Below are 24453 nucleotides of genomic sequence, written 5' to 3' on the forward strand. Positions count from 1 at the left end.
ATACACACACTTATACACATAACACGAATCAATGATGTAAACCCCAAATTTTCATATCTTCAAATACATTCACATGCACATTTATAGACACATAAAAGGAGAAAATCTGAGTTTGATAAGAGCAAAAAAGATGGCAAGTCATTAATTATTTAGCAATATACGGTCAAGGAAATAGTATCAGCAAAACAGATTCAACTTACAAATCCTCTAAGCGGAAAAGATTTTTCAATGTTCCCGGATTAATAGTCGAGATATTGTTTCCACGTAGATCTCTGTAAGATAAACGAGAACACATAATAAATAATAGAGAAAAGACTAGATATAACATTTATTGTGTCTCGGTCATTAGATGTAGGAAGATTAAAAAAGAGTGGAAGGTTTAGAATTCCATGAAGGAGATGATGATAATGATGTGTAAGTACATGATGATACAGGTGGTGACAGTCATCATGAAGGTTAATGATAGTAATGATCATGCTATTCATTATATGGTCGTTGGTTGGTGGTGATGTTGTTGGTGATTGCACTGACGTGCTGCTATTGTGGATATGATGATGATGATGATGATGATGATGATGATGATGATGATGATGATGATGATGATGATGACGATGAGTAAAAGACTCAGTACAAGAGAGGAGGATGAGAAGAAGGAAAATGAAAACGATTAGATTTTGGTAAATAAGAAAGAGACAAATGAGAAGAAAGAGAACTAGAAATTGTTATATATACACCTGCAAATATATATATATATATATATATATATATATATATATATTTGAATAATGTGAGGAAATCGAGTTTCCAAATCGACCAGGTACACAACATTTAGCATTACATGAATTTCATTAGGGAGAATATATACCATGTATTCCACATCAGCATATCATGCAGTGGGGACATGATCAACAGGTTTAAGTAAATATATATGGGAATTGACATCTAGAAAAAGAGAGTACACTCTTAGTTGGAGTATAATAGGTAGAGCTCGCTCTAAAAATATTGGGAATAAAATGTGCTTGTAATGTATAACAGAATTTATGGAACTGCTACAGTCTAGAGACGAATTACTAAACACATACGATGAAAGAGGAAAATGTAGACACCAAAGTAACTTTACTTTCAATAAAATGAAATATTGAACCGCTGTTTTTTTCTGCTCTAATGCTGTGTTCATATCCAATCTATCCTCTTCCGCCTTTTTTCTTGGTACACACAGTCTGTCCGTGTCACTTTTTGGGTGGAGTAACCCATACCTAGTCAGCAACTTCCTTGTCTTTCTGTCTCAACTGTCCATGTGATTACCCCTCCTCCATATCTAAGTGGTGAAACCGTCCAGGTGTTGATAGCTTCAGTCTTATACCGTCCGTTTAATTTCCACTTAAGGATCAGTCTCAGTCTGCGAAGTACACCACCTTAGATTTTTCTGTCATTTCTTTATCCATCAATTTATCTATTTCCAATATCCTCAAGTACGTATACCCCTCTCTTCTATCTGTTTTATAATCTCCCACGACGCTATCGCTAGCCCGTCCATACATTTGATTTTGCCTCTTTTCAAGACTAACACACCATACTTTTACAGTCCGAAGTCCAATATGATATCAGTTCTGAACGTATACACCTTATATACGAGGCAATTGACTTGGAATTCATCTCTACCATAAAGTTTGAAGTCATCCATGAATAACAAGTGGTTGACATTTTGTCGGTGGCTCTTGGATTAATTCCTAGCCTTTTACTTTCCCCCGAATCAGTCTTAGTGTTATCATAAACAGTACAAAGATGAATGTGAACAGGCAGTCGCCATGGAAGATGCTTCTCCTAATTTCTATCACCCCTAAACTTATGCTATATGGTGTCACATCCGACCTGCATTTCGCCATACAGCATCTAATACAATACCAAATAGGTTCATATATTCCATAATCCAACAATGTGGGGTCATATCGTACGACTTACGCTTATCGATCCATTGCATGGAAAAGTTAGCTTTCCTTCTCTTGCAGTCTCTAAGTACAGTTTTCTTTTTCTCATGGTTGCAATGAATCATAAAATGCCACAGTATCCTTGCATTATCATTTTCCATGATGCCTTTGGGTTTGTGATCGTACCAATTTTTTCCTGTCAAGTCTATACATGTTGCAAAGTGTCCAATGGACAATCCTTGCTATATTGTCGTGGCGTCTCATATATTCATTTTGGGCTAGTGGCATACATTGGCTGGTAATATGCTATACAGTTTCACAATTTTGTCCAGAGATTCTGCACTTCTCACTTCCTGGTGTGTTGTCTATTCTGTATTTTATGTAGTTTGTTCTTAGTACTTGCTCTTGGGCAGCACCGATTAGACCCTCCCTCCGTTTCCGGTTTTAAATCACTTTCAGTCATCCACAGCCATTTTATTCTCTGTCTATCTTATCTTCAACATCCCTATGAAATTGTCCATGCATTCTTTCTTTACCCACCTATTTTCAGTTTCATTCGTTTTCAATTGATTGTACAGTGCTTTATCTTTGCAATCTTTCATCCTACACACGCCTGACCTTTTTACTTCTAATAATAGCGGTTCTGTGGCATCATTCTTTGCATACCATTTTACGTTGTTTTCTTCTGCTCAAATGCTGTGTTCGCATCCAATAAGCCCTCTGTCCCCTCTTTTTCTTGGTATATACAGTCTGTCTGTGTTCTCTTTTGGGTGGAGTATCCCATATCTAGTTAGCAAATTCCTTGTCTTTCTGTCAAAGCTGTTTAGTTCGTCTACTGTCCATGCGATTACCGCTGCTCTATATATAAGGAGTGAAACCGCCTAGGTGTTGATAGCTTCAATCTTATACCGTCCGTTTAATTTCCACTTAAGGATCAGTCTCAGTCTGCGCAAGTTCTCCACCTTAAAATATTCTGTCATTTCTCTCTCCATAAATTTATCCATTTCCAAAATCCCCAAGTACATATAGCCCTTCTCTTGTATCTGCTTCACAACCTCCCCCGGCGGTATCGCTAGCCCATCCATACATTTGATTTTGCCTCTCTTCAAGACTAATACACCACATTTTTCAGTCCCGACTCCATTCTGATATCAGCACTGAAGGTATACACCGTATCAACGAGGGAACTGACTTGGGCTTCATCTTTACCATAAAGTTTGAGGTCATCCTTGAATAACAAATGGTTGACTTTTTGTTGGCAGCTTTTGAATCCGTACCCAGCTTTTGCTTTCCCCAGAATCAGTGTTTGTGGTATCAAGCACAGTACAAAGATAAGTGGGGACAAGCAGTCCCCTTAGAAGATGCCCCTCCTGATTTCTACTGTCCCTAAACCTCTTCCGATTGCTGTCAGTTCCGTCCTCCAATTCGCCATACTTTTTTTTCAAGCAATCTTTCAACGTTCGATGCAATACCAAATAGAGGGCTAAAACAGCATTGACAGGAAGTGTAGCTTCTCCGATAGATACATTAGAATTCTTCTTGAAGAATATGACTTCGCTATCCAATAACAAGAGATAGCTACTAAATACCTGAGGTGACAAACTAGAGGGACAACGGCGTCACCAAATATCCACACCGTGATAAAAGAATATCGGCTCTGCTATACCAGTGTAGAAGATATCACTCACATCATTAGCAGATACCCCAAAATGCTTATAAAATACTATCTGCCGCTACGTATGACATATTTCTAAGGCAAAGACTATTTACAAAGCTATCCGTTGGAAGGACTGCCTTGACGTATACATCAATGGCATCTCAGAACCAGCATGTATTCACACCGTTAAAAAGAAGGAGCATCGATAGAACACCCAAATAGAAACTTAACAGGCCTGATGTTGTTTTGTGGGACAGTGGACAAAAGTCATGTACTGCCGCAGAGGTCAACTGGCCTGCAGATGTGAATGTACAATCAAAGGTCCACGAAAAAGTGAACGTTTATGGCGAATTAATGCGGAACTTACAACTCTTGTAACCTTACTATGTATTTTCATTTGTACCTATCATCATAAGTGCACTAGGTTATATATCAACAAATGTATACTAAAACCTAGAAATACTCGGTTTCACGGAAGAAGAGAGAAAGGAATTGAGCCTGATGTGAAGAGAGAAAGGAACCGATCCTTGGGTGTACGCATCGAGAGTTCAACCAACAAGCCAACTCGACCGTATATTTGCAAACACCGGGAACTCATTTAACTGAAAATGTCTTGTTGGTTTGTTAGTAACCGGCTTGAAATCTCTCAAGAACTCAAATTAAATACAACGAAAATCATACATACATACGTACATATATAACTCGAAGCGACAAGACGGATGTTTGGAAAACTGAAGACTCTCCGAGTAGTCCTGAACTGTAAGAGGACATCCATTATCACAGTCGTGGAATGCATGCGTAAGCAGAAGAGCAAAGAATACCGAAAATAGTGTGGGAGTAGGAACATCGATTTGTCAGTTGGAATTTTGTGGGACAGTTTTCTGTTTAATACAACTCGTGCAACCGTTTAGATATGGAAATTAAAAATAAATCAATATATATTGAAAAACCTTTTACCTGATTTCATGCCTAGTAACATATCGGCTTCCTTTACTACAGCATAACATGGTGTTTAAAGCCGTGAAATCAACACAATAAGGTATTTGCTTAAACATAATCAATGAGGATTTAAAACACTGAATGTGTAAATATGTAAAAACAAAATGTCCAATACTTACAATATCCGAACATTCTGGGGAATATTTTCTGGAACAGAAGGCAAATTGCGATTTTCACAATGTATTTCCTGACTTACCAAATCACATCTACTAATACTGCAAACGTCTGAAACAGTATGAGCCTCCAAAAGTAATCTCATGTACAGTATCAACACAAAGGTGAACATAACATGGAGATTTTGTCGCCGCATTAATCTGTAAAAGAATAAAATATAAAATATCAGGCACTCCATAATTATTTCATTCCTTTTTCAGATTCTATGAAGGACAAAAATTGCTCCATGTTTCATGCGAGGAATTTATCATTGATTTCACTTACTTTCAAAGTCATAATTAAAAATTTAAAAAAAACTGAATCTTGGTCAATCAGTGTGAAGAATGAGCGATAATAACAAATAAAAACTGAAAAGCTATCCCCTTGAAGCACACGCACACACAAACACACATACACACACGCGCGCGCGAAGAGACACAATCACCCGCGCCCACTCACACATCATCTGTATATATAAAATCCTTTGTCTTTCTCTCTCTCTCTCTCTCTCTCTCTCTCTCTCTCTCTCTCTCTCTCTCTGTTCGCAATCCATTCACAAACGGCTCAATTAGATCAAATCGAATTTTACATGGTAATACTATCAGGAACCCGTGTCCACATGTAATTCTTTCGCATTAAAACTATGCAACATTGGCAATGATTCGTATTACGTCTCAAAAATCAAAGGATAAAACTGAAAAAATTCCATATATATTGTAATGTGATATATTGTTTCACTTTCATACTTTTAATTTTGTTTGTATATTACAGTGTAATTGTCTGTGAATGTATGTGTGTGTATATATATCTCACACTGTGTGTATCTTTCCGCATGAGTTCGGTTATTAAACATGTGTGTGAGGGCTGATCGGTGTCAATGAGAAATTTGATATTCATTTCGAGTAAACTATAACATTTCATAGAGATAGTTTTTCTATTTACGCAGATGTACTTGCATAGCAAGTGACTTGATCTGAGATTGCGTGCTCGGAACATATATATATATATATATATATATATATATATATATACAAAATTTGACGGAGTAACAGTTATATATACAATTTGATGACATACACATGAATCAGTACATGAATATATATTTACATGTGCATATACATATACACAAAGACAGATACCTCTATACACTTACATCTGTAAATACTCACATACATACATATACACATACATACATACATACATACATACATAGATAAGTATATGGGTATATGCATGCGCATTTACACATATACATACATACATGCATACATACATACATACATACATACATACATACATACATACATACATACATACATACATACATACATATGCAGCACGAAATCTTGTCAGTGAGCAGGTCGGGTTTTAAGGCGACGAAAATATTTTGATACAAATGAAATTTAAATGCCGAAGTGAAATTAACGGTTTTTGTGTGTTCTTAAATGGCTTACAAACGTCTCTCACGCTGCAGTCTTTCTGTTGTCTACGGGACATTTTATACCACGAAGATAACATCACATTGTGTATATGACTGTACATCTGTCTGTGAGTATATGTGTGTTAGTGTATAAGTGAGTATATGTATAAAAGTGTCTGTGTATTTCCGCGTTAGGTACGTTAATAAACATATACATCTAGACATACATATGTAACGGTACGTTATTAAACACACACACACACACACACACACACACACACACACACACACACACACACACACACACACACACTGAACAACACATACATATTCATATATGACAACTGACATGCCTGAATGTATGTACGTTAGTTCTAGAGGTGAAATTCTTGAAAAACACAATGCGGTGGGAGGGAACAAGATATACACAAAAATACACATTTACTGTTCCATTGCCAGTTAATAATTATCGCAACAGTTGCAAGGTATTTGTAAAGGCATATTTACCCTTACATTAAGAAATGTATCCTATATCTATATAATTCTTTGTCTCTCTGTAAGAATTATTTGTGTTATTTTCGTTAAATTTGCAGTTCCATACACGTGCTTCTATTTTGTTCATTTGCTTATATTTTGTTAATTTACACTGCATGCAAAATATAGACACACTATATACATACAACTCAGTAAGCCATTATGCCTTATTTTTCAAGTAATTCATTGTTACTTAATCTCATGTGACAGCATCGGCTCACTTTATGTTTCTTATTCTACAGCCACACCAGCAATCCAATCTCAGCACTTCGCCTCCTTCTGCAACATTTCAATAGTTCACTTCCCCGTTGCCGTCTCCCATTGCAGCCCATTTCCGGAATGTACGCATTTGCGTACAATATTCCCATTATACCTTCATTCGCTTTGTTGTCAACCATACGATCGGTCGTATTAGACGGAGCGCTGGTCGCCTCAAAGGGAACTATATCCACTGACACCTTTTCGCTGGGTTCAATCATTACATTCCCACCCACTCCCAATTTTCCATCATAGGTTAGGGCCTGGAATCCTCCAAACGGATGTATTACATATCGCTTAGTCGAGTTAGACCATCATTTACACCACAAATGTTTTGTTGTCAATATTGCACTATCCCGTATCACGTTTCAACAAAACTGTAATATATATATATATGTGTGTGTGTATGTGTGTGTGTGTGTGTGTGTGTGTGTGTATGTGTGTGTGTATGTGTGTACAATGTATACCACTTTAATTCCGAGAAACACCACGTATCTCTGCTAGTATATAATAAAATAACAAGCATGGACGTTCACACTCCAGCGTGACACGAGTTTCAGAAATAAGATAGTCTTCCACTGCATCTATATTACATCATAATATAAAGACGTCCTCCTACCTGTCAGGCACGTGACTATCAGGAATAAAACATCTATTGTGCCTATAGTCGAACCATATCAAGGGAAAAATAGACGAATTGGAGGGATTACAAATATAACCAGCCTTCTATCTATCTATCTATCTATCTATCTATCTATCTATCTATCTATCTATCTATCTATTTATCTATCAAAATACCTACCTATCTACTTATCTTTCTACCTCCCTACCTATCTCCCTACCTATCTATCTATCTATCTATCTTTCTATCTATCTAGCTAGCTAGCTAGATATCTACCTAGCTAGATATCTACCTAGCTAGATATCTACCTACCTACCTACCTACCTACCTACCTACCTACCTACCTACCTACCTACCTACCTACTTACCTACCTACCTATCTATCTATTTATCTATCGATCTATCCTACTGCCTGTTGTCCTACCTGTCTGCCTACTTTATCTATCGGTTTGTCTGTCTACCTGCCTGTCTGTCTATCTGTCTCACTGAAACCTTGAAACTTTCTATCGGCTTCACAAAAATAACATAATACACAACTGTTAGCTGGTCAACATGTGCCTGGTCTGCTATAGAATTACAGAAACAGAGAAGTACTTGGCAGTTTTAAATTCTGCTTCAATATGATTCTTAACAGATTCTGCCTGACCAATTTCTTCGTAAATGGTACGTGATATGATTGCTTATCACTTCTGAGATTGACAACTGCTTTCGAATGATCCATCATAAATGGATCAAACTGTGCAATAAGTTCTAAAATTCCACACCAAAAAACGTTCTTGATATGATTAGATACTATGATCTCTTCTCTACCTCAACATTCAAGACCTCTCTCGACTAGAAATATTATCACAGCTACAACACGGTGCAATATTTCTTGTTTTCCTGCGTTTGTTTTTCTAAGCTCCTGTTAACATGAAAACCCCTATACTAATGATTGTTTTCGACGCAGAATCTTTAGGGCCTTGACTTTGTTCACGTGTTTTCGTTTTCTACTTTACTTTTTCCCGATCGTTGGAAAACCTGTCTCATCGGCTTAACATCAACGTACAGTAAAAGTAATAAACATCACCCTTTGATGGGTGGCACAAGGGCTACTTTCTCAACTGTTCCTCAGCAATAACATCAATGGTATAAAAGAATTGAATTTTTGTAAATAATGATATATGCACCCGGTTTTCCTTCACCTGACTAATAATGGAGTCGAGATTCTGCGTAGGAATTAGGGGCATGTTTCTTTTCCCATATAACTGATTTTGACTGAAAGAACATGGGTACATATTTTTACTGGCATAAAACAACATGGCTGGGCCTAGATCCCTTAATGGGGTTTCATCATTCACGTAAGTCCGATCTGGTAATTCTTCATCTTCAGTAATTTCGGTTGATACGTGGCCCCTATTTTCTGAAGATGTACTTAGTAATGTAACTGGTTGTTAAAAAGGGACAGCTGATACTGATTTTTTGTAATTAGTTTCTAAGTTTTCCTTTTTCGAAGGAAAACAAAATTTCAGTAATCTGTGTATTTGCCAATACAGCAGCATTTATTTCAACATTGTCTTCGGAAATTGTTCCCTTCTAATCTCCTCCGGACAGTTGAATTTTCCGGAGAATATTGGATATTCTTTGTGAGAATATAACCTGAGTACAAAATACTTCCATTTTTCTTTATTGAAATGCTGTTTGCAAATGTAAGTGTCCAAGGCATTTTGTGCGGAAAGAGAGTGGTTTTAATTGCAATTAAGTTGCGTATCTGCTGCTGACGATCGTTGAGTTTATTTATTTATTTTATTGTCTTGGCTATTGTCCACCTTTTTTTTTTACATCTACCTATTTACGGTCAGAAAATTATAATATTAGGTCTCCGATCAAATAACAGCAGCTGTTCAATAGAGGTAGCTAAAAATTGGTGGCATAGACAACTTGAAAGATAAAGTTGCAGAACAGCACCACCAACCGTGACACGTTCTGAATCACTGTCGTCAGTTACAATTTTTTCATGTGGAAATGGTATGTTAAAAAATAAAATCAGACAAATTTATATTTGCTTTTAATAACAAGAAAATAACCATAACAACTAATTATAATACATTGAAAACATTAATGACAGAAACAATTTAAAATATTTTGTTAAAAAAAATGAATAAGTTTTAATACATCAAAAAATATTAACAGAAATCAATTAAGAAAACGATTGATTAAGCTTTTAGAGATATATTGGGTGAAATATCAGTGAGAATGAAACGAACAATAAGGGGGTGATGTTACAAAAATAATTTGGCTACCCATTAATTCGTTCGTCAAAAGGAATGAATTAATGCATAAAAACAAGTTACTATAGATTTCGTTTTATTTTTCAAAAGCATCACTGAGTTAACTTATTGATGTAGCGCAGGAAGAAATAAAACATTCATTATAAATAAGGTTAGCCAACTTATTTTTTGTACATTCCTTTATTTTTGGTTTAATTTTCATTGATGTGTCCCTTGCATGACCCTACAGAGTTCCAAAGTGGCCGTCATCTCACCAAAACTGATTTAGACCAATCTCTGGAAATGCCATTTTCATTGATAACATTGAAAGTGAATTTCTAAATGCTTCATATAGATTTCAAAGCTAGTGTGGAATTTCTGTAAGGACGAATAGTAGTATTATTTGAAGCAAAGTGAAAAGAAAACGATTCATACATGTTCGTCTGGGCTGCTTTGTACGCCCCATGGCAAAACGCTGCACTAAGGCCCACACAAACACAAACACCCAACTCTAAAAACAAGAATTTATATAGTTATACAAAATAAAATTGAAGTTCTAGAAGGAACAAAGCCATAGGATGCTAAGAATTGTAGTCTTTTTCGACTTCATTAAAAGAACATTCCTTTACAGAATTGTAGAATGTGTTATGACAGAATTTTCCGGGAGCATGTTTCCAGTTTCCAGAATAGTAATTTCGAATGTTTGAACTGGAATAGTATGAAATAACGGAAAATAGAGACAAAAAAAGGTTATTCCGTATTCCTGAGATGATAACAGTACAGTCAGTAATAACCATGTAGACCTGGTGAATCATATTCATGCGATCGTTTGTTTAGGCTATCTGGTACTGACGTTGGAAAGAGAGGATGTAGAACTGAGACTATCGCGGGTGTGCAACTTATGCTTAGCGGGAACTGTGGGTATCATCAAATCCAGAGAAAACATAATAGACATTCCGTGTCATGAAAGCATATATCATGTAAGCATAAAAGCAAGGCATCGATCTTAGAATTTGAAAAATCCTTTTGAAGGAGAAAAGCATTAACTGCGTTTAGCATATAACAATAGAACATATAAACGATTAAACAAAAGAACCATTATTTTCATATGGTATATGCTATACCATTATACCACCAAGAGTAATTAAAAGGAGAATATCATTTGCCAACTCGGTCAATGAACTCCAACAAGTGAATCGCTGTACTTGTAGACCCTACTACATCTGAATTCATTGAAGAGGTACTTCATGTGACTAACGGTATACCAACGAACTATACCACCCATCCTGTTAGCACTGCTTCTCAGAGGGAGGACGACCAGGGTCAGAAGCGAAACCACAATGTCCGAGGCCTCTTTGCTTTACTATCGAGTAATGCACAAGAAGAGGGGAAGAATTTGAAAACCACGAGGGCTCCACAAAAAATCCACGGATGAATTACCACCAGCGACATATCTTCGAAGCGTCCAGTTGAACAATGACTTGAACATTATTCTGGACAACATTAAAAAGGGTGACACTACCGGGAAGATAAGAAACATGGCGCAATTGGTACAGCAGGCTTACCAATATAAGTTGGGCTTGAAGGAAAGAAAAAGCAACAAGCTGGACAGTTTCCATAAGAATCAGAGTCAGGTGGCAGAATTGAGGGAAGAGCAAAGACAACTTTAAAATGGTGGAAAGAGGCAGACGGTGAAAGAAAATTAGTTTTAAAGCAACTTAGCACGGAAATACGAAGCATTCTGCTCCACCTGCGCACGACAGAATCATGTTGGAAAAGAGAGAGCGAAATAGAGACAAATAGAAAGACAGAGAGTGAGAGAGAGAGAGAGAGAGAGAGAGAGGGAGAGAGAGAGATACATGGAAAGGGAGAGGTGGAGACAAAGGAAGGCCTTTATAAACTTCAAGTTCACGCGGGAGATTAATATTATACTGTACGGAAGACGTGGAGAGCAGAGTAACATCTGGGCATGATGTCCCTAGAAAGATATCCCTCTCTTCTGGTAGAGGGTTATCTTTTCTAGGGACATCATGCACAGAAGAGAAAGGAGGTGCCCTCGTCTACTCATGATGATCTCGAAAGCACATCAGTGATCGGCAATGAGGGAAAGACGAACAACACACTTTCTGTTGTATGGTTGGATCTCGCTAATGCGTAACTAAGCGTGTCCCACCAGTTACCCCGAAATGCATTGGAGTACTACCAACTACCAACAGACATAGTCGGACTAACAATGTCCCACATGTATTCGTCGAGGCTGAGGTTCACCGTGGGAAATTTCACCACAAAACGGCAGAGTAGGAAAGGGCGCTACGGTAGAGTGCACAATTTCAGGGTGCTCTTTGTAGCAGCCACGAACCTATTGCGAGTGGTGGTGGGGAGCAGACAAGCTGTCCCGAAACTGACGGGAACATACGAAATGCCCTACGCAGGGCATTCAGTAAATCCTGCAATTATTGAAGGTAGCAAAATAAAAGTAGAAAATCTACCGTCCTCGCAGCTTTATAGGAACTGTGGCAAAACAATGTTCTGAGATCCATACAAACACAAACAGCCACCACTAAAAATGGTATTTTATATAAATATAATCATAGAAAAAGAAATTTAATTACGAAAAAGAAGCAAAAACATGGAATAAAAAACAATTGTAGACTTATTCAACTTCATTAATGATCATTCCTCTGTAGCATGCTTAAGAAATGTTACGACCGATAATTTAAAATCAGAGAATTTTGGAGGAGTATCTTTCGTGTTTCCAGTGTTGTAATTTCAAGTTTTTGAGAACTGGAATAGTACAAAACGGCGGAAAATACAGAGAAAAAGTAAGATAAGAAAAAGATTCGTTATAGGGAAAATCAAATTTTAGCAAGCATATAATAATTCCAAAACCGAAAAAAATTTCCTTTGGGTAGATGTGAAATGTAATTTCACAACTAAAACTAAACACAAAATTAAAATTTTTTGAACAGATATAAGCAATGTACTTACATGTTCTTCCACTAAGCCAAACCGAAGTCTTCGCTGCCGAACTGAATAATGAAGCTTTGGAGCAGCAATCTATAAAAATGTGCGGGTGCGCGCATGCATCTGTTTCTTTAAGGGCAAATGATCATTGATAGGTTATTCAGAGAAAATGACCTAAGAGAATTTGAACGAGAGACAATGACTTCTTTCTTTCTATCTATCTCTTTATCTTTCTGTCTATTTATCGTTATACACGCACACACATACACACGTGTATATATATATATATATGTATATATATATATATATATATATATATATATATATATATAAATATGTGTGTGTGTGACTATCTATCTATGTATCTATCTATCAATATATACATATATATATATATATATATATATATATATATATATATATATATATATATATATATATGGATAACTGGAAAGATAGATATACACATATCTACATATATGCATACATAATTAATCAATTAATTATGACTTGTACAGAAACTTTTTGGGGAGTGTTGGCTTTCATATCTCTTGCTTTTGTTGTTTTTCTTTCCTATGTCCTTTCACAATTCCCAGAATAATTTTAGTTGCTTCTGGGACTGACTAGCTACTTGCAGGCTACTAGCTACTTGCTCTGGGGACTGACTAACTTCAATTAATCGATGCCATCAAAGTAGTGAAAACTGAATCTGTCACATAAATGAGAATCCGATAAATATTTTAAGAAGTCAGTTTATACTTGTATACTGGGAGAGGACCCCTTCATACAAGATTGCCAGGATCGGAATTGGCCTTCTTCTATGAAACACCCGGTGCTCTCTGTTCTAGAGTGCTTCTTGATACCTGGGGTGAGGGCAACAATTGCTACTTTTGATACCCTATAGATCTGTGTGTTTCCATCTGTCTATCTCTCTGACAACAGTGTTTATCAATCTATCAGTCAAACTATCCATGTCTGTCTATCTATCTGTCTATCTATCTATCTATATATCTATTTATCTGTCTGTCTGTCTGTCTGTCTGTATGTCTGTCTGTCTGTCTATCTACTTGTCCAGTTATTTTCGGTTCATCACTCTGTTTCTCTTTTCTGTTTTGTATTTATCTCTCTACCTGTCTATTTGTCAGTCTTATATCTGACTGTATTCTTTCTCTTTTAGACTGTCTTTGTATCTCCCTATTTCTCGCTCTATTTCTCTCTTTTTCTTTCTCCCTCTCTCCCTCTCTTTTTATCTATCTCTACAGGTATGTATATATGCATGCACATACCTATGTTTGTATGTATTATGTATGTATGTATGTATGTATGTATGTATGTATGTATGTATGTATCTATCTATCTATCTATCTATCTATCTATCTATCTAAGCAGCTATGTGTCTGTCTAATAGTATATTTATGTGTCTGCCTATGCATGTATGTATTATGTATGTGTGCATGTATTATGTTTGTATGTATGTGTGTATGTATGTATGTATCAATCTATCTTTCTATCTCTGTCTGTCTGTCTATCCGTTTGTAAATATCTATTTAACTTCTATCTCGGTCTGTCTGTCACTCACAACTTTTTATATCTGACTGTACGTCTTTTTTTCAATAAATGTATGTATATATGTACCTAAGTACCTACATATCTATGTGTCTATGTACCCGCGTATGTAAGTATGCATGTATATATGTGTATGTATGTATTTATCTTTTTACATATGTATCTGTCTGCATATCTAAATATCTATATATTAATCTGTCTATTTATCTATCTGTCTATCTTGCATTCACTCAATCTGTCTGTCTGTATGTCTCTGTCCGTCTGCCTCTCTGTCCGTCTACTTGTCTAGCTAGTTTCTATTTATCAGTGTATCTATCTATATTCATGTGACCGAGTGTCGTTGTGTATATGCCTGCGTATGCGTCTATTTATCTGTCACTCCGTCTAACTACTTTTCTGTCCATGTCTGTCTCTCTGTCTCACCCTCTTTCTCTCGCTTCTACTCTCCATACCTACCAACCTACCTACCTACCTACCTACCTACCTACCTACCTACCTACCTATCTATCTATCTATCTATCTATCTATCTATCTATTTATCTATCTATCTATCTATGCCTCTCTATTTGTCTACCTGACTATCTCTATATGATTCTGTTACTCTTTCTTTATCTCTCTCTTATTGACAAAGCGCTAAGTTACGGCGATGTACATACACCGTCATCAGTTGTTCAGCAGTATGCGCGACAAACACACATACAGATACACAAACGCACACACACACACGCATACACACACACACACACAAACACACATGTATATTATTGGTTCATTCCATAAATAATGCGTTTTTTTACACCTCTTTTATTTTTCAAAATTAAGATAAAGTTCTGTTTTTTAATCTAAAATATATTCTTTCATTTTCTCTAATGCTCTTCCATCTATCTGGTGAACTTACAACACTTCTCTTCCAAAATTCGCTTGTCCGTGACGAAAAATACTTCTCCAGTACTGTTCTGACCTCAAATTCATATTTTGTCCGTCGAATAAATGATAATCAAATGGGGAAAACATGGTGGGTGGGGCATCCTTTTTCTTTCAAACTACTCCAGCCTTTAGAACGTCATCCTCTCTGTATGTGGTCGAGCATTATCCTGATGGAAGAACACCTTTCGTCTTGAAACCAAAGATAGTCGTTTCTATTCTAGCGCTGACTTAAGCCGCTTAAGCTACTCACGGTAAACATAATTTGTTATCGTTTGGTTTGGTTTAAAATGTTCAAAGTGGACTAAACCTTTCATATCTCACTGTCTTAGGTGTATGACATTTTTATAGGGAACCCATTTCTCGTCACCAGTCACTGTTCGGTCGAAAAAGAAAGGTTCATTCGTGAGATGGGGCAGCAAAAGAGAACACACATTCATCCTTCGTACGTTGCCTTTATTGAACTCACACAGCAAAATATGCCAACTATGCTCCTTTGTCACTTCCATTATATCTTTGAAAGAATAACGGTCAAAGTGGAATTGCGCTTTTCAAAACTTGCACTAAAGTATAATTACTGCCTGTTTTTTTTATAGCAAGTTGATGTAGGTTATTTATCCCGTCCCGATTTTTAATTAATGCAATTGAAAAAACTGCATTTTTTATGGGATGATCCTGCCTGTGTGGTAAGTAGCTTGCTTTCCAACCACATAATTCCGGGTTCAGTCCCACTGCGTGGCACCTTGGGCAAGTGTCTTTTACTACAGCCTCGGGCCGATCAAAGCCTTCTGGGTGGATTTGGTAGACGGAAACTGAAAGAAGCCCGTGGTATATATGTATATGTATATATGTATGTGTGTGTGTTTTCGTGTCTGTTTGTCTCCCCCAACATCGCTTGACAACCTATGCTGGTGCGTTTACGTCCCCGTAACTTAGCGGTTCGGCAAAAGAAACCGATAGAATAAGTATTAGGCTTACAAAGAATAAGTTCTGGGGTCGATTTGCTCGATAAAAGGTGGTGCCCCAGCATGGCCGCAGCCAAACGGCTGAGACAAGTGAAAGTGTAAAAGGGTATATATATATATATATATATATATATATATATATATATATATATAAGATTTAGTTGAATTATGTACTTAAGTTGAGGCCCCAAGTCTGTCCAGTGTGGTCCACACGGCTCGAAATTAGGATGCAAACATTACATTAATGTGAAATAGACCAGTCTCCTCAGATGCGTACGCCCATATTGATGTCCAACATACAGGATACTCCATTATAATATTTTAGTACATTTTTCATCAGTACTAGGGATTATAATACATTGCTTATTTTTGCTACTATTGTATAATGATAGCAAAAACAAGCAATGTATTTTAGTCGCTAATGTAGCGGGCTGGATGAGATGTGTCATATCAATTCGATATGATGTAGCCCACTGCTGAAGGTAGCGTGTAGATGTAATGCTTGAAGGTCCTCGCGTCGGAGTAACCAGTGAACATCGAAGAATCAACACCAAGAACGAAGAAATATTATTTACATATGTTAATTTGTTTGCCCGACAGGTATTTAAAGAGTTAGTAGCAATTCTAGCGATAGTGACAAGGTTGGCTCGCTGATTAGTTGTTGATAGCGTAGGAAAAGCTTGTCTGTCAGTAGAGAGGGAAAGAGTAAGGAAAGCAGTAAGCTGACTAGAAAGGAAGAAAGGGTAAAGGTGGCATCGTCTTTCTTGTGGCCGAAGGTGAAGTGTTGCTCTTGGTCATGTCTGACACAAAAGAACGTGTAGCTCGTTTGTCTGGCTGACACAAAAGGGAGGGTGTCGCTACAACCTCATTGAAATCACGTCATGTTTGATTAATTATCATTGATAGCTTTTTCCCAATTTTCGGTGTGTTTATATCTAGAGATAGCCCAGAGGAACGTTCATCCTTGACTATTTGGCCCCTACAGCGAAGTGTGATTCTCTGGTAAAATGGGGCAGCTGTATCACGGAATTCTCTTGGCCATTTAGTTTTTCTACGTGTAGAGTTGGCACCGAGGATGATCTGAGAATTTTTTGTGTGTTTTTTTCCATCATATAAAAGAAACATTGTTTCCTGATGGCAGTATAACCTTTTAGGACCATAGGCCGCCGGTTCACACAAAAAGCGTTACTAAAATTTGATATGAAAAAACCGTACGGACAGAGGCTGTTCGTACTGTTTTATAAGCGAACATAAAAAAACAATTAAACACAAAGCAATTCAATCTATGTTATAATTATTGTATCTTCTGCCATCTTATGAACAGACCCAGTAATCTCTGGTCAAAGAATTTCCCGTCTTTATGGTGAAAAACTCCTCCAGGTGAATTTTTACATCCCAGTCGGAATTGATGGTCTGTCCATTCAGTGAATTTGGAACGGACCAAAGCCCGTGCAAGTTTAAAGGGACTAAAACCGGTGCAATCGAATATGGAGGTTGCGGCAAAACGTGCCCGTCAGACCCCAGTAACTTCTGTCGCGTTCGAAATTAAGTGTGCGGTCAGCCATTGATGCACTTACGTTTAGCAAATGCTGGATGCTTCTAATGGATCACAGTTCGTGGAAAGAAGCTCGTAAAAGACAACACCTTACCTATCTCAGCAAATTGAAAGCGTAACCTTCTTCGGGTAAAGTCCTGCTTTGGGCATTTTTTATATGTGGTTCACCGTGCTTATTCCATCATCGTTTGTTATAGACGATCCATTGTTTTCTCCCGTCACCATCGTTTTAACATCTCTTCAATGAATCGTAGATTGGAATCCATCACGAGCGAGGTTAGTCGCATTAAACCAAAGAGCATCGCGCTTGCTTCTGTAACCAAGTTGACGGAAAGGGTCTTCGACAGTTCGATGTCTGAAGAGTATTTGTAATTAACCTGTTCGCAGGAGGTGGGCTGGTATCGCTGTTAAGCTCAGTTGGCACGCCAGAGCCAGGTGCATCTTGAGCAGAAAAATTAGCGATCGAAATGTTGGACATAAGCATCATCTCCATACACAGCACATATCGTCCAGCGGGTTTCTACCGCTTTCTTGCTTTTCAGCTTTTAAAGAAGAAAATATGAGGTGTCGTTAATGGGCCATTGTTGCTCTCCATTTCTGGATGATTCCAAGCAATGCAACAGGTTGTGTTTCAAATTCACGTCGAACTACTCTGAATTGTCAAGTATCTTAGGAGTGCACATGCGCAAAATACAGACTAAAGTTAACATCAGAATGCTTAAATTTTGTTGCCAATGAAAACTGAACGAACATTTTAACCAACTCTATACATACATACATGCATACATACGTACATACATACAGGATATCCACAAATTCTGGGTACATGGGGATTAACATTAAGAAATTATTATTTCTTATATTTCATTGTCTATGTTATGATTTTATTTACTCCTGGTACCCAGACTTTGTGGACACCCTCTACATACATACATACATACGTACATACATACATGCGTACATACATACATACATACATACATACATAAATACATATATGCATACATACATACATACATGCATACATACATACATACATACATACATACATGCTTACATATATGATTGACCGCTAGCTCCGAAAGTCTTTTTATTCTCTCTGTTTATTTCCTCGTGTTCTTTTCTGTGAAGATCGTAGGCTCGAAGCGTAAAAGAATTTCTCACCTGCCCAAGCGCTAAACTAATACACCAGTTTTTTGTTTATACACCTGTCTTCGTCTTTTGTTTTTCTGTAAATTTCAACTATATATATATATGTGTGTGTAGAGAGAGAGAGAGAGAGAGAGAGAGAGAGAGAGAGAGAGAGAGAGAGAGAGAGAAATAGATGTATATATATATTATATATATGTATGTATATATGTATGTATGCATATATATATATATATACTTACATATGTATATATATATATCCTTATATATATATATATATATATATATATATATATATAGATACTTACATATGTATATATATATATATCCATATATATATATAAAGCGTGAATGGATTTCGTGGACGGAATCTGAAAGAAGCCCATCATGTGTGTTGAGTGCTTGACCCCTCACCACAGCCTGACAACCGCTGTCGGTGTCTTTGCGCATCCGTAACTTTGTGGTTTGGGATAAGAGACCGATACAATGATAGCAGGCTTAAGAAAAAAATTACAAATACTGGATTCGATAAACTTGATTAAAATTCGTCAAAGTGGTGCCCAGCATGGCTGAAACATGTAAACAATAAAAGATAACATATATATATATTTGCTAGGGGTGGGGTTATGCTGCGCGTAAATTTACTCCCTGCCATGAAATCGACATTACCTGTACAGGTGCAGAAGTATGCCACACGTCAAATATCGAAATGATTGCAGAACAACTCGTGTTTTACTGAGTGTAACACCCTAACCATTAGGCTATGGTGTGTTTACACCTATGTATTTACAGCGAGAAATTTTCCCCAATATAACAATATGCTTTGAACGGCTTTCTGACGGGTTCGAGTAGGCCTCAAGCATATTTGAACTGGTAACAAGCTGGTAATTGTACACATTGCTTAGCGCTTTCGTATCTTATGTATGCATACACACACACTCATACACGCACACATATCGTAACACGCTATTTTGTTTTTTGCTTGTCCTACTGTTTTAATTGTTGTTCTGTTCGCTCCATGGAAATTATTTATTAATTACTTTGATAATCCCATCATCGCTATTGTTATTAGAATAAATTCAACATTTCTAGCTTCGAATGTCACCACGTTGGCCTGTTTAACTTATTTAATGCCATATTATCTTCTATAGACACACTCCTCTCAGCTCGTTTCATTATGTATATAATAATTTTCTTAATGATTTCCACTGAACCTTGTTGCTGTTGTTGTTGTAGGTGTTGTTAATGGCGGTGAGGAAACTTCCTGGTTCTAATTTCAGTGCTATATACAGAGTGTTCGAACTTAATTTCATAGTTTGCATAAATGGAAAAGAAAACACAGAATCCCACCCCAAAACAAAATTGTTTAGAAAAGAAATATTCGATTATGGCAGAAAGATAAAGTTTATTTATAGTAGGCGTTCACAGCTTCCACTAAAACGAATCCTGCTGCCACAAATATGACATTTCAGGAGCAATCTTTCCCGACCAGGGATTGGGCAACAAACTTTACATAGCTGTCTGAATTTGAGCCTAAGTTCCTTTTCACCAATTCTTTCTCGCGCACTGTTTCACAATCCTGAACACTTCGCACCTCTGAACCTTACATTGTCCCACACGCGCAAATCACTTCCTTTCTGTTAGACTTTTAGCCACATACATCTGATGTTTACATACCCTTCTAATCAATAGTTAGTTCTCCCTACAACCAACAGCATTCCAATCCATCAATGCCTGTGTCTTAGCCTTGATTGCTCTATCAATCTTATCATTCCACCACCATGTTGCTCTTGCTTGGCTAGGACTTTACTCCATTCATATATTTTATTTGCAACCCTAAACAGGTTATTATGTAACAATTTCCAGTTGTCTTCCTGGTTGACGTTAAGAAGGGCACCCAGCCGTTAAAACCATAGTAAAGTAGACACTGGAGCTCGATGCAGACCTTGGGCACACCGGTTTCTGTGATACCTTCCAATCCATGAAAATATGTAACATAGTCGTTAAATGATGACGATAATTTCATCGCACAAAAGTTGTGTTTCAACGTAATTGTAACGTACATTATCAAAATGACTGAGTAGACAAAGTGGAGGCATGTGAATTATCCACAACTTCTCTCCCAACTAAGTGACCGCGTGGCGATGTTGCAAATTGATATTTATTAATTGATGATAGAACACAAGAAATTGAGTGAAAAACGAAAGTTCTAGATTTGTGTTCTGTATTTAATTTTGTGCAGCTACCTTTTGATTTTAATCCAATTATTATTTCAATCACTTAGGAGATAATTAGGTTCAAATAATACAATGATTGCAAATACCCACTTCCATCTACAGATAGTTGTTACTCTTGTTATTGAACAGAAAATGCATATCATGCTCTTTGCTTTCAACTGACAATAAACAGAAATTACTTCACTCATTGTTGCTTTAGATACAATGATATTCTACCGATGAAATAGTATGTTGAACTGAAAATCACAGTATGCTCCTGGTAGTTTCGTTTTCTGTTGACCTCACTTTTGTGAGAAATAATGTTAGCCAAGCATAAATTCAATTCTCAAAAATTATTCTAAATCCAAAAACAATAGGTACAATATCGAAGTTGGTTTCATACTGTCTCCACTAAGATTATTTCGTTTAACCTCAGCTTAAGCAATATTTATTTCCCCCTAACAAGGTTACATAATATAAACAAAGCTCCTTCTTTACACCTGTAAATATTAGGATAGTTACTTACCTGCTGCACAAAAAAACCTTCCATTGTTTGTCCGTGGAAGAGAAACATTTAGAACATAAGCTTTCATACAATGATAATAGAATTAACCCGAAACATCAGTCTAAGGTGTGCAACTTTTCGGTTAATCCTTTTTATGAAAATAGCAATTCCTCATACGAGGGGGTATCCTAAAGAAACCGGAGTTTTGCAATATTCTTTTATTCACTCAATTTCTACACATTTACACTTTGATCGCCTTCAAAGTGTTCTTCAATTAAAGCAATGCATCGATCCAGACGCGTTTACCACTATTCGAAGTATTGCTGGAACTCTTGCAAAGTGGTGCCTTTTAACGCCTCCATCATTCTTTCTTTACCTCTTTCACATCTGCAAATTCCATAGCATCAGCTTTGGTCACCAGTGATAACTTTCGAAGAAAGGTCCGGATCAACTTCCAACTGTTCTTTTAGTTCACAACACTCATTCAGTCGTGACTGCTTTTGATCGTCCGTGAGCAAGCGAGGCACAAAGTTTGCTGCAACTCTTTACATTCTAAATTCGTCGCTCAAGATCCGTTGGTAGGAACTCCAGGGCACACCAGTCATATCTTCAAGTTCGTCAATTGTTCTGTGACGTTCCTCCGAGATCATTTCATGAATTTTTACGATGTTTTAATTCCTTCGGGAAGACGATGGTCGCTTTAAATGAACTTGGTCCTAAAGCGTATAGCACCGGCCTTGTAAGCCGTTTAAAGCATGGCAACTGTTTCGGCCGCCGTTTACCCCAGCAGAAAACAGAATTTCACGGAAGCACGCTCTTCCTTCGTTTCAGCCGTTGCAAAAATAAATGGACGAACAGAGGAGAAGCGCTGCAAAACAAAGACTTACCACGTAGCGGTATGACCCCACTCGATGACGCCGGTCGACAGACTGATACCTGAGGGCTGCATCAAGTGGCTTCTAGCGGTAGAAACCTGAACTACGACGAGCTTGACCAACAGAGAACGTTTCCGGATACTTTTGTGTATGTAACTTATATGTTATGTTGTGTGATATTACAACATTATAATATTCTTAGTAATGGATTTTATTTTCTGTATTACATCAACCACAAACTATATTACTGTTGCATGCACACACACACACACACACACACACACACACACACATACACACGCACACACACACACACACGCACATACACACGCACACACACACACAAACACACACACACACAGCTGTTAAGATTAATGTGCAAAGTAGGGTAAATAATACCATCTACGCATAAAGATATATGATATATGTAGGCAAAAATCGCACAGTAAAAGAGGGAATGAACATACTAAATATACTACACGAAGTAAGAGAAGCTAAATCAGGATCCTGAAAAGCGTAGCCAAACAGAACAACAATTAAGCACGTGTACAATAATAGAGGATCATTGGGCGATTTGGGTAACACCTTTTAACAAAGGGAAAGTACAAGAATAGAAAAGAAAGAGACTTGCCTTAACTTTTACTCTTATGTGATTTTGACACACAGACACTCACTCACTCTCTCTCACACACACATGTATTTGCGTGTGTGTTAAACATAAAGAAGAATAGAAGAATACAAATGAGGAATTTGTTTATTGTCGTTAATGTTATAGTTTAAATATTTCTCAAGTTTGATAAAAAGAAAATCTTATAAAACATGATGGAGTTCCAATTCAGATGTGGTTGTTTGGTTTGTGTGGTCAGGGGTAGTGCTCAGATTGAAAGACATTAACACCTTAATCAGAATATAGGAGTAAATGTGGGATCACTGCTGAAATTGTACTCCACATTCTTTACAAGTGGTATTGCCACATTCAAAGACCATGTTTCAACGTAACTCCAGAAATACTGTACTTGTGGCTGCTCTTTGACCTGCTGGTACTTAGACACCAAAGAGGAATCTATGGTATTAACTTGTGGCCCACCTGAAATGGCAAATATAGAATTCTATGTCTGTACATTTTATTAGAGATATCAGAATAATAAAACAGTTAACAAATATTCAGAATCAGAAAACTGTTAAGAAATATTCTCTAGAAAAGAATTTAACATTGCTTTCTTTACCCAATTTCTTAAAGACTGTCTTTTGTTCTATCTTATGTAATCTGTTTTTAATAATTTTAGTTGAAATTTAAATTTGAACTTTCCATCTTAATTAGATGCAAGAACCTTTTGTAAAGTCATTGTACTAAATCATTCCAAATTCTTGATTGTTTGCAAAATTATTTAACACACAGAGGTATTTTTAAAAGTAGTAATATTTTACGAAAAACGAAATGGTTAAAATGGGTTAAATAGAAGTGTGTGTGTGTGTGTGTGTGTGTAATCATGTATTAACTTTATTTACACATATATGTTGTGGACCTTTTTTCCTCTTAAATATAGATTTCCATCTTAGATATTCAAATATATCTCACTGTATCTACAGTAAATTTTTAAAATGTCAACATTTCACAATATTTATCATGGTTAAATTCACATTTTATAACCTCACTAATCCTTTAATTAACAACTCATTAATTATCAAAAGTGTTCAGTAAAATCCACAAAAATGGACACATCCATAAATCAATAACTAACATTTTCATATAAAACTATATTTGTAAGCAATAAATGTTTACGTGTACATAACAATTAGTTAATTTGATTTAATGGTTCCTTAATCAATTTTAATGCATTATTATGTAAATGGTTGAGTATTCCACAGACATTTATATCCTGATGCAATATGTGACGAAGTTGTCTCGTCTCT

At 36.7% G+C, this 24453-nt stretch overlaps 1 protein-coding gene across 1 annotated transcript in view; it reads right to left on the bottom strand.

The window, feature by feature from the left end:
- LOC106877970 (leucine-rich repeats and immunoglobulin-like domains protein sma-10) overlaps positions 1–12842 on the bottom strand; it is a 65685-nt gene extending 52843 nt beyond the window's left edge. Inside the window, exons 1-3 of the mRNA XM_052977813.2 lie at positions 12809–12842; positions 4704–4898; positions 201–272 (exon numbers count right to left, since the gene is read on the bottom strand). Of these exons, the coding sequence (XP_052833773.2) occupies positions 201–272; positions 4704–4894 (263 nt within the window). The 5' untranslated portion in view covers positions 4895–4898; positions 12809–12842. The remainder of the gene's footprint in view (positions 1–200; positions 273–4703; positions 4899–12808) is intronic.
- Positions 12843–24453: the final 11611 nt, after the last annotated feature.

Source organism: Octopus bimaculoides, chromosome 29 (genome assembly GCF_046866305.1).
Source record: "Octopus bimaculoides isolate indiv1 chromosome 29, ASM4686630v1, whole genome shotgun sequence".
NCBI classification, from domain to species: Eukaryota; Metazoa; Mollusca; class Cephalopoda; order Octopoda; family Octopodidae; genus Octopus; species Octopus bimaculoides.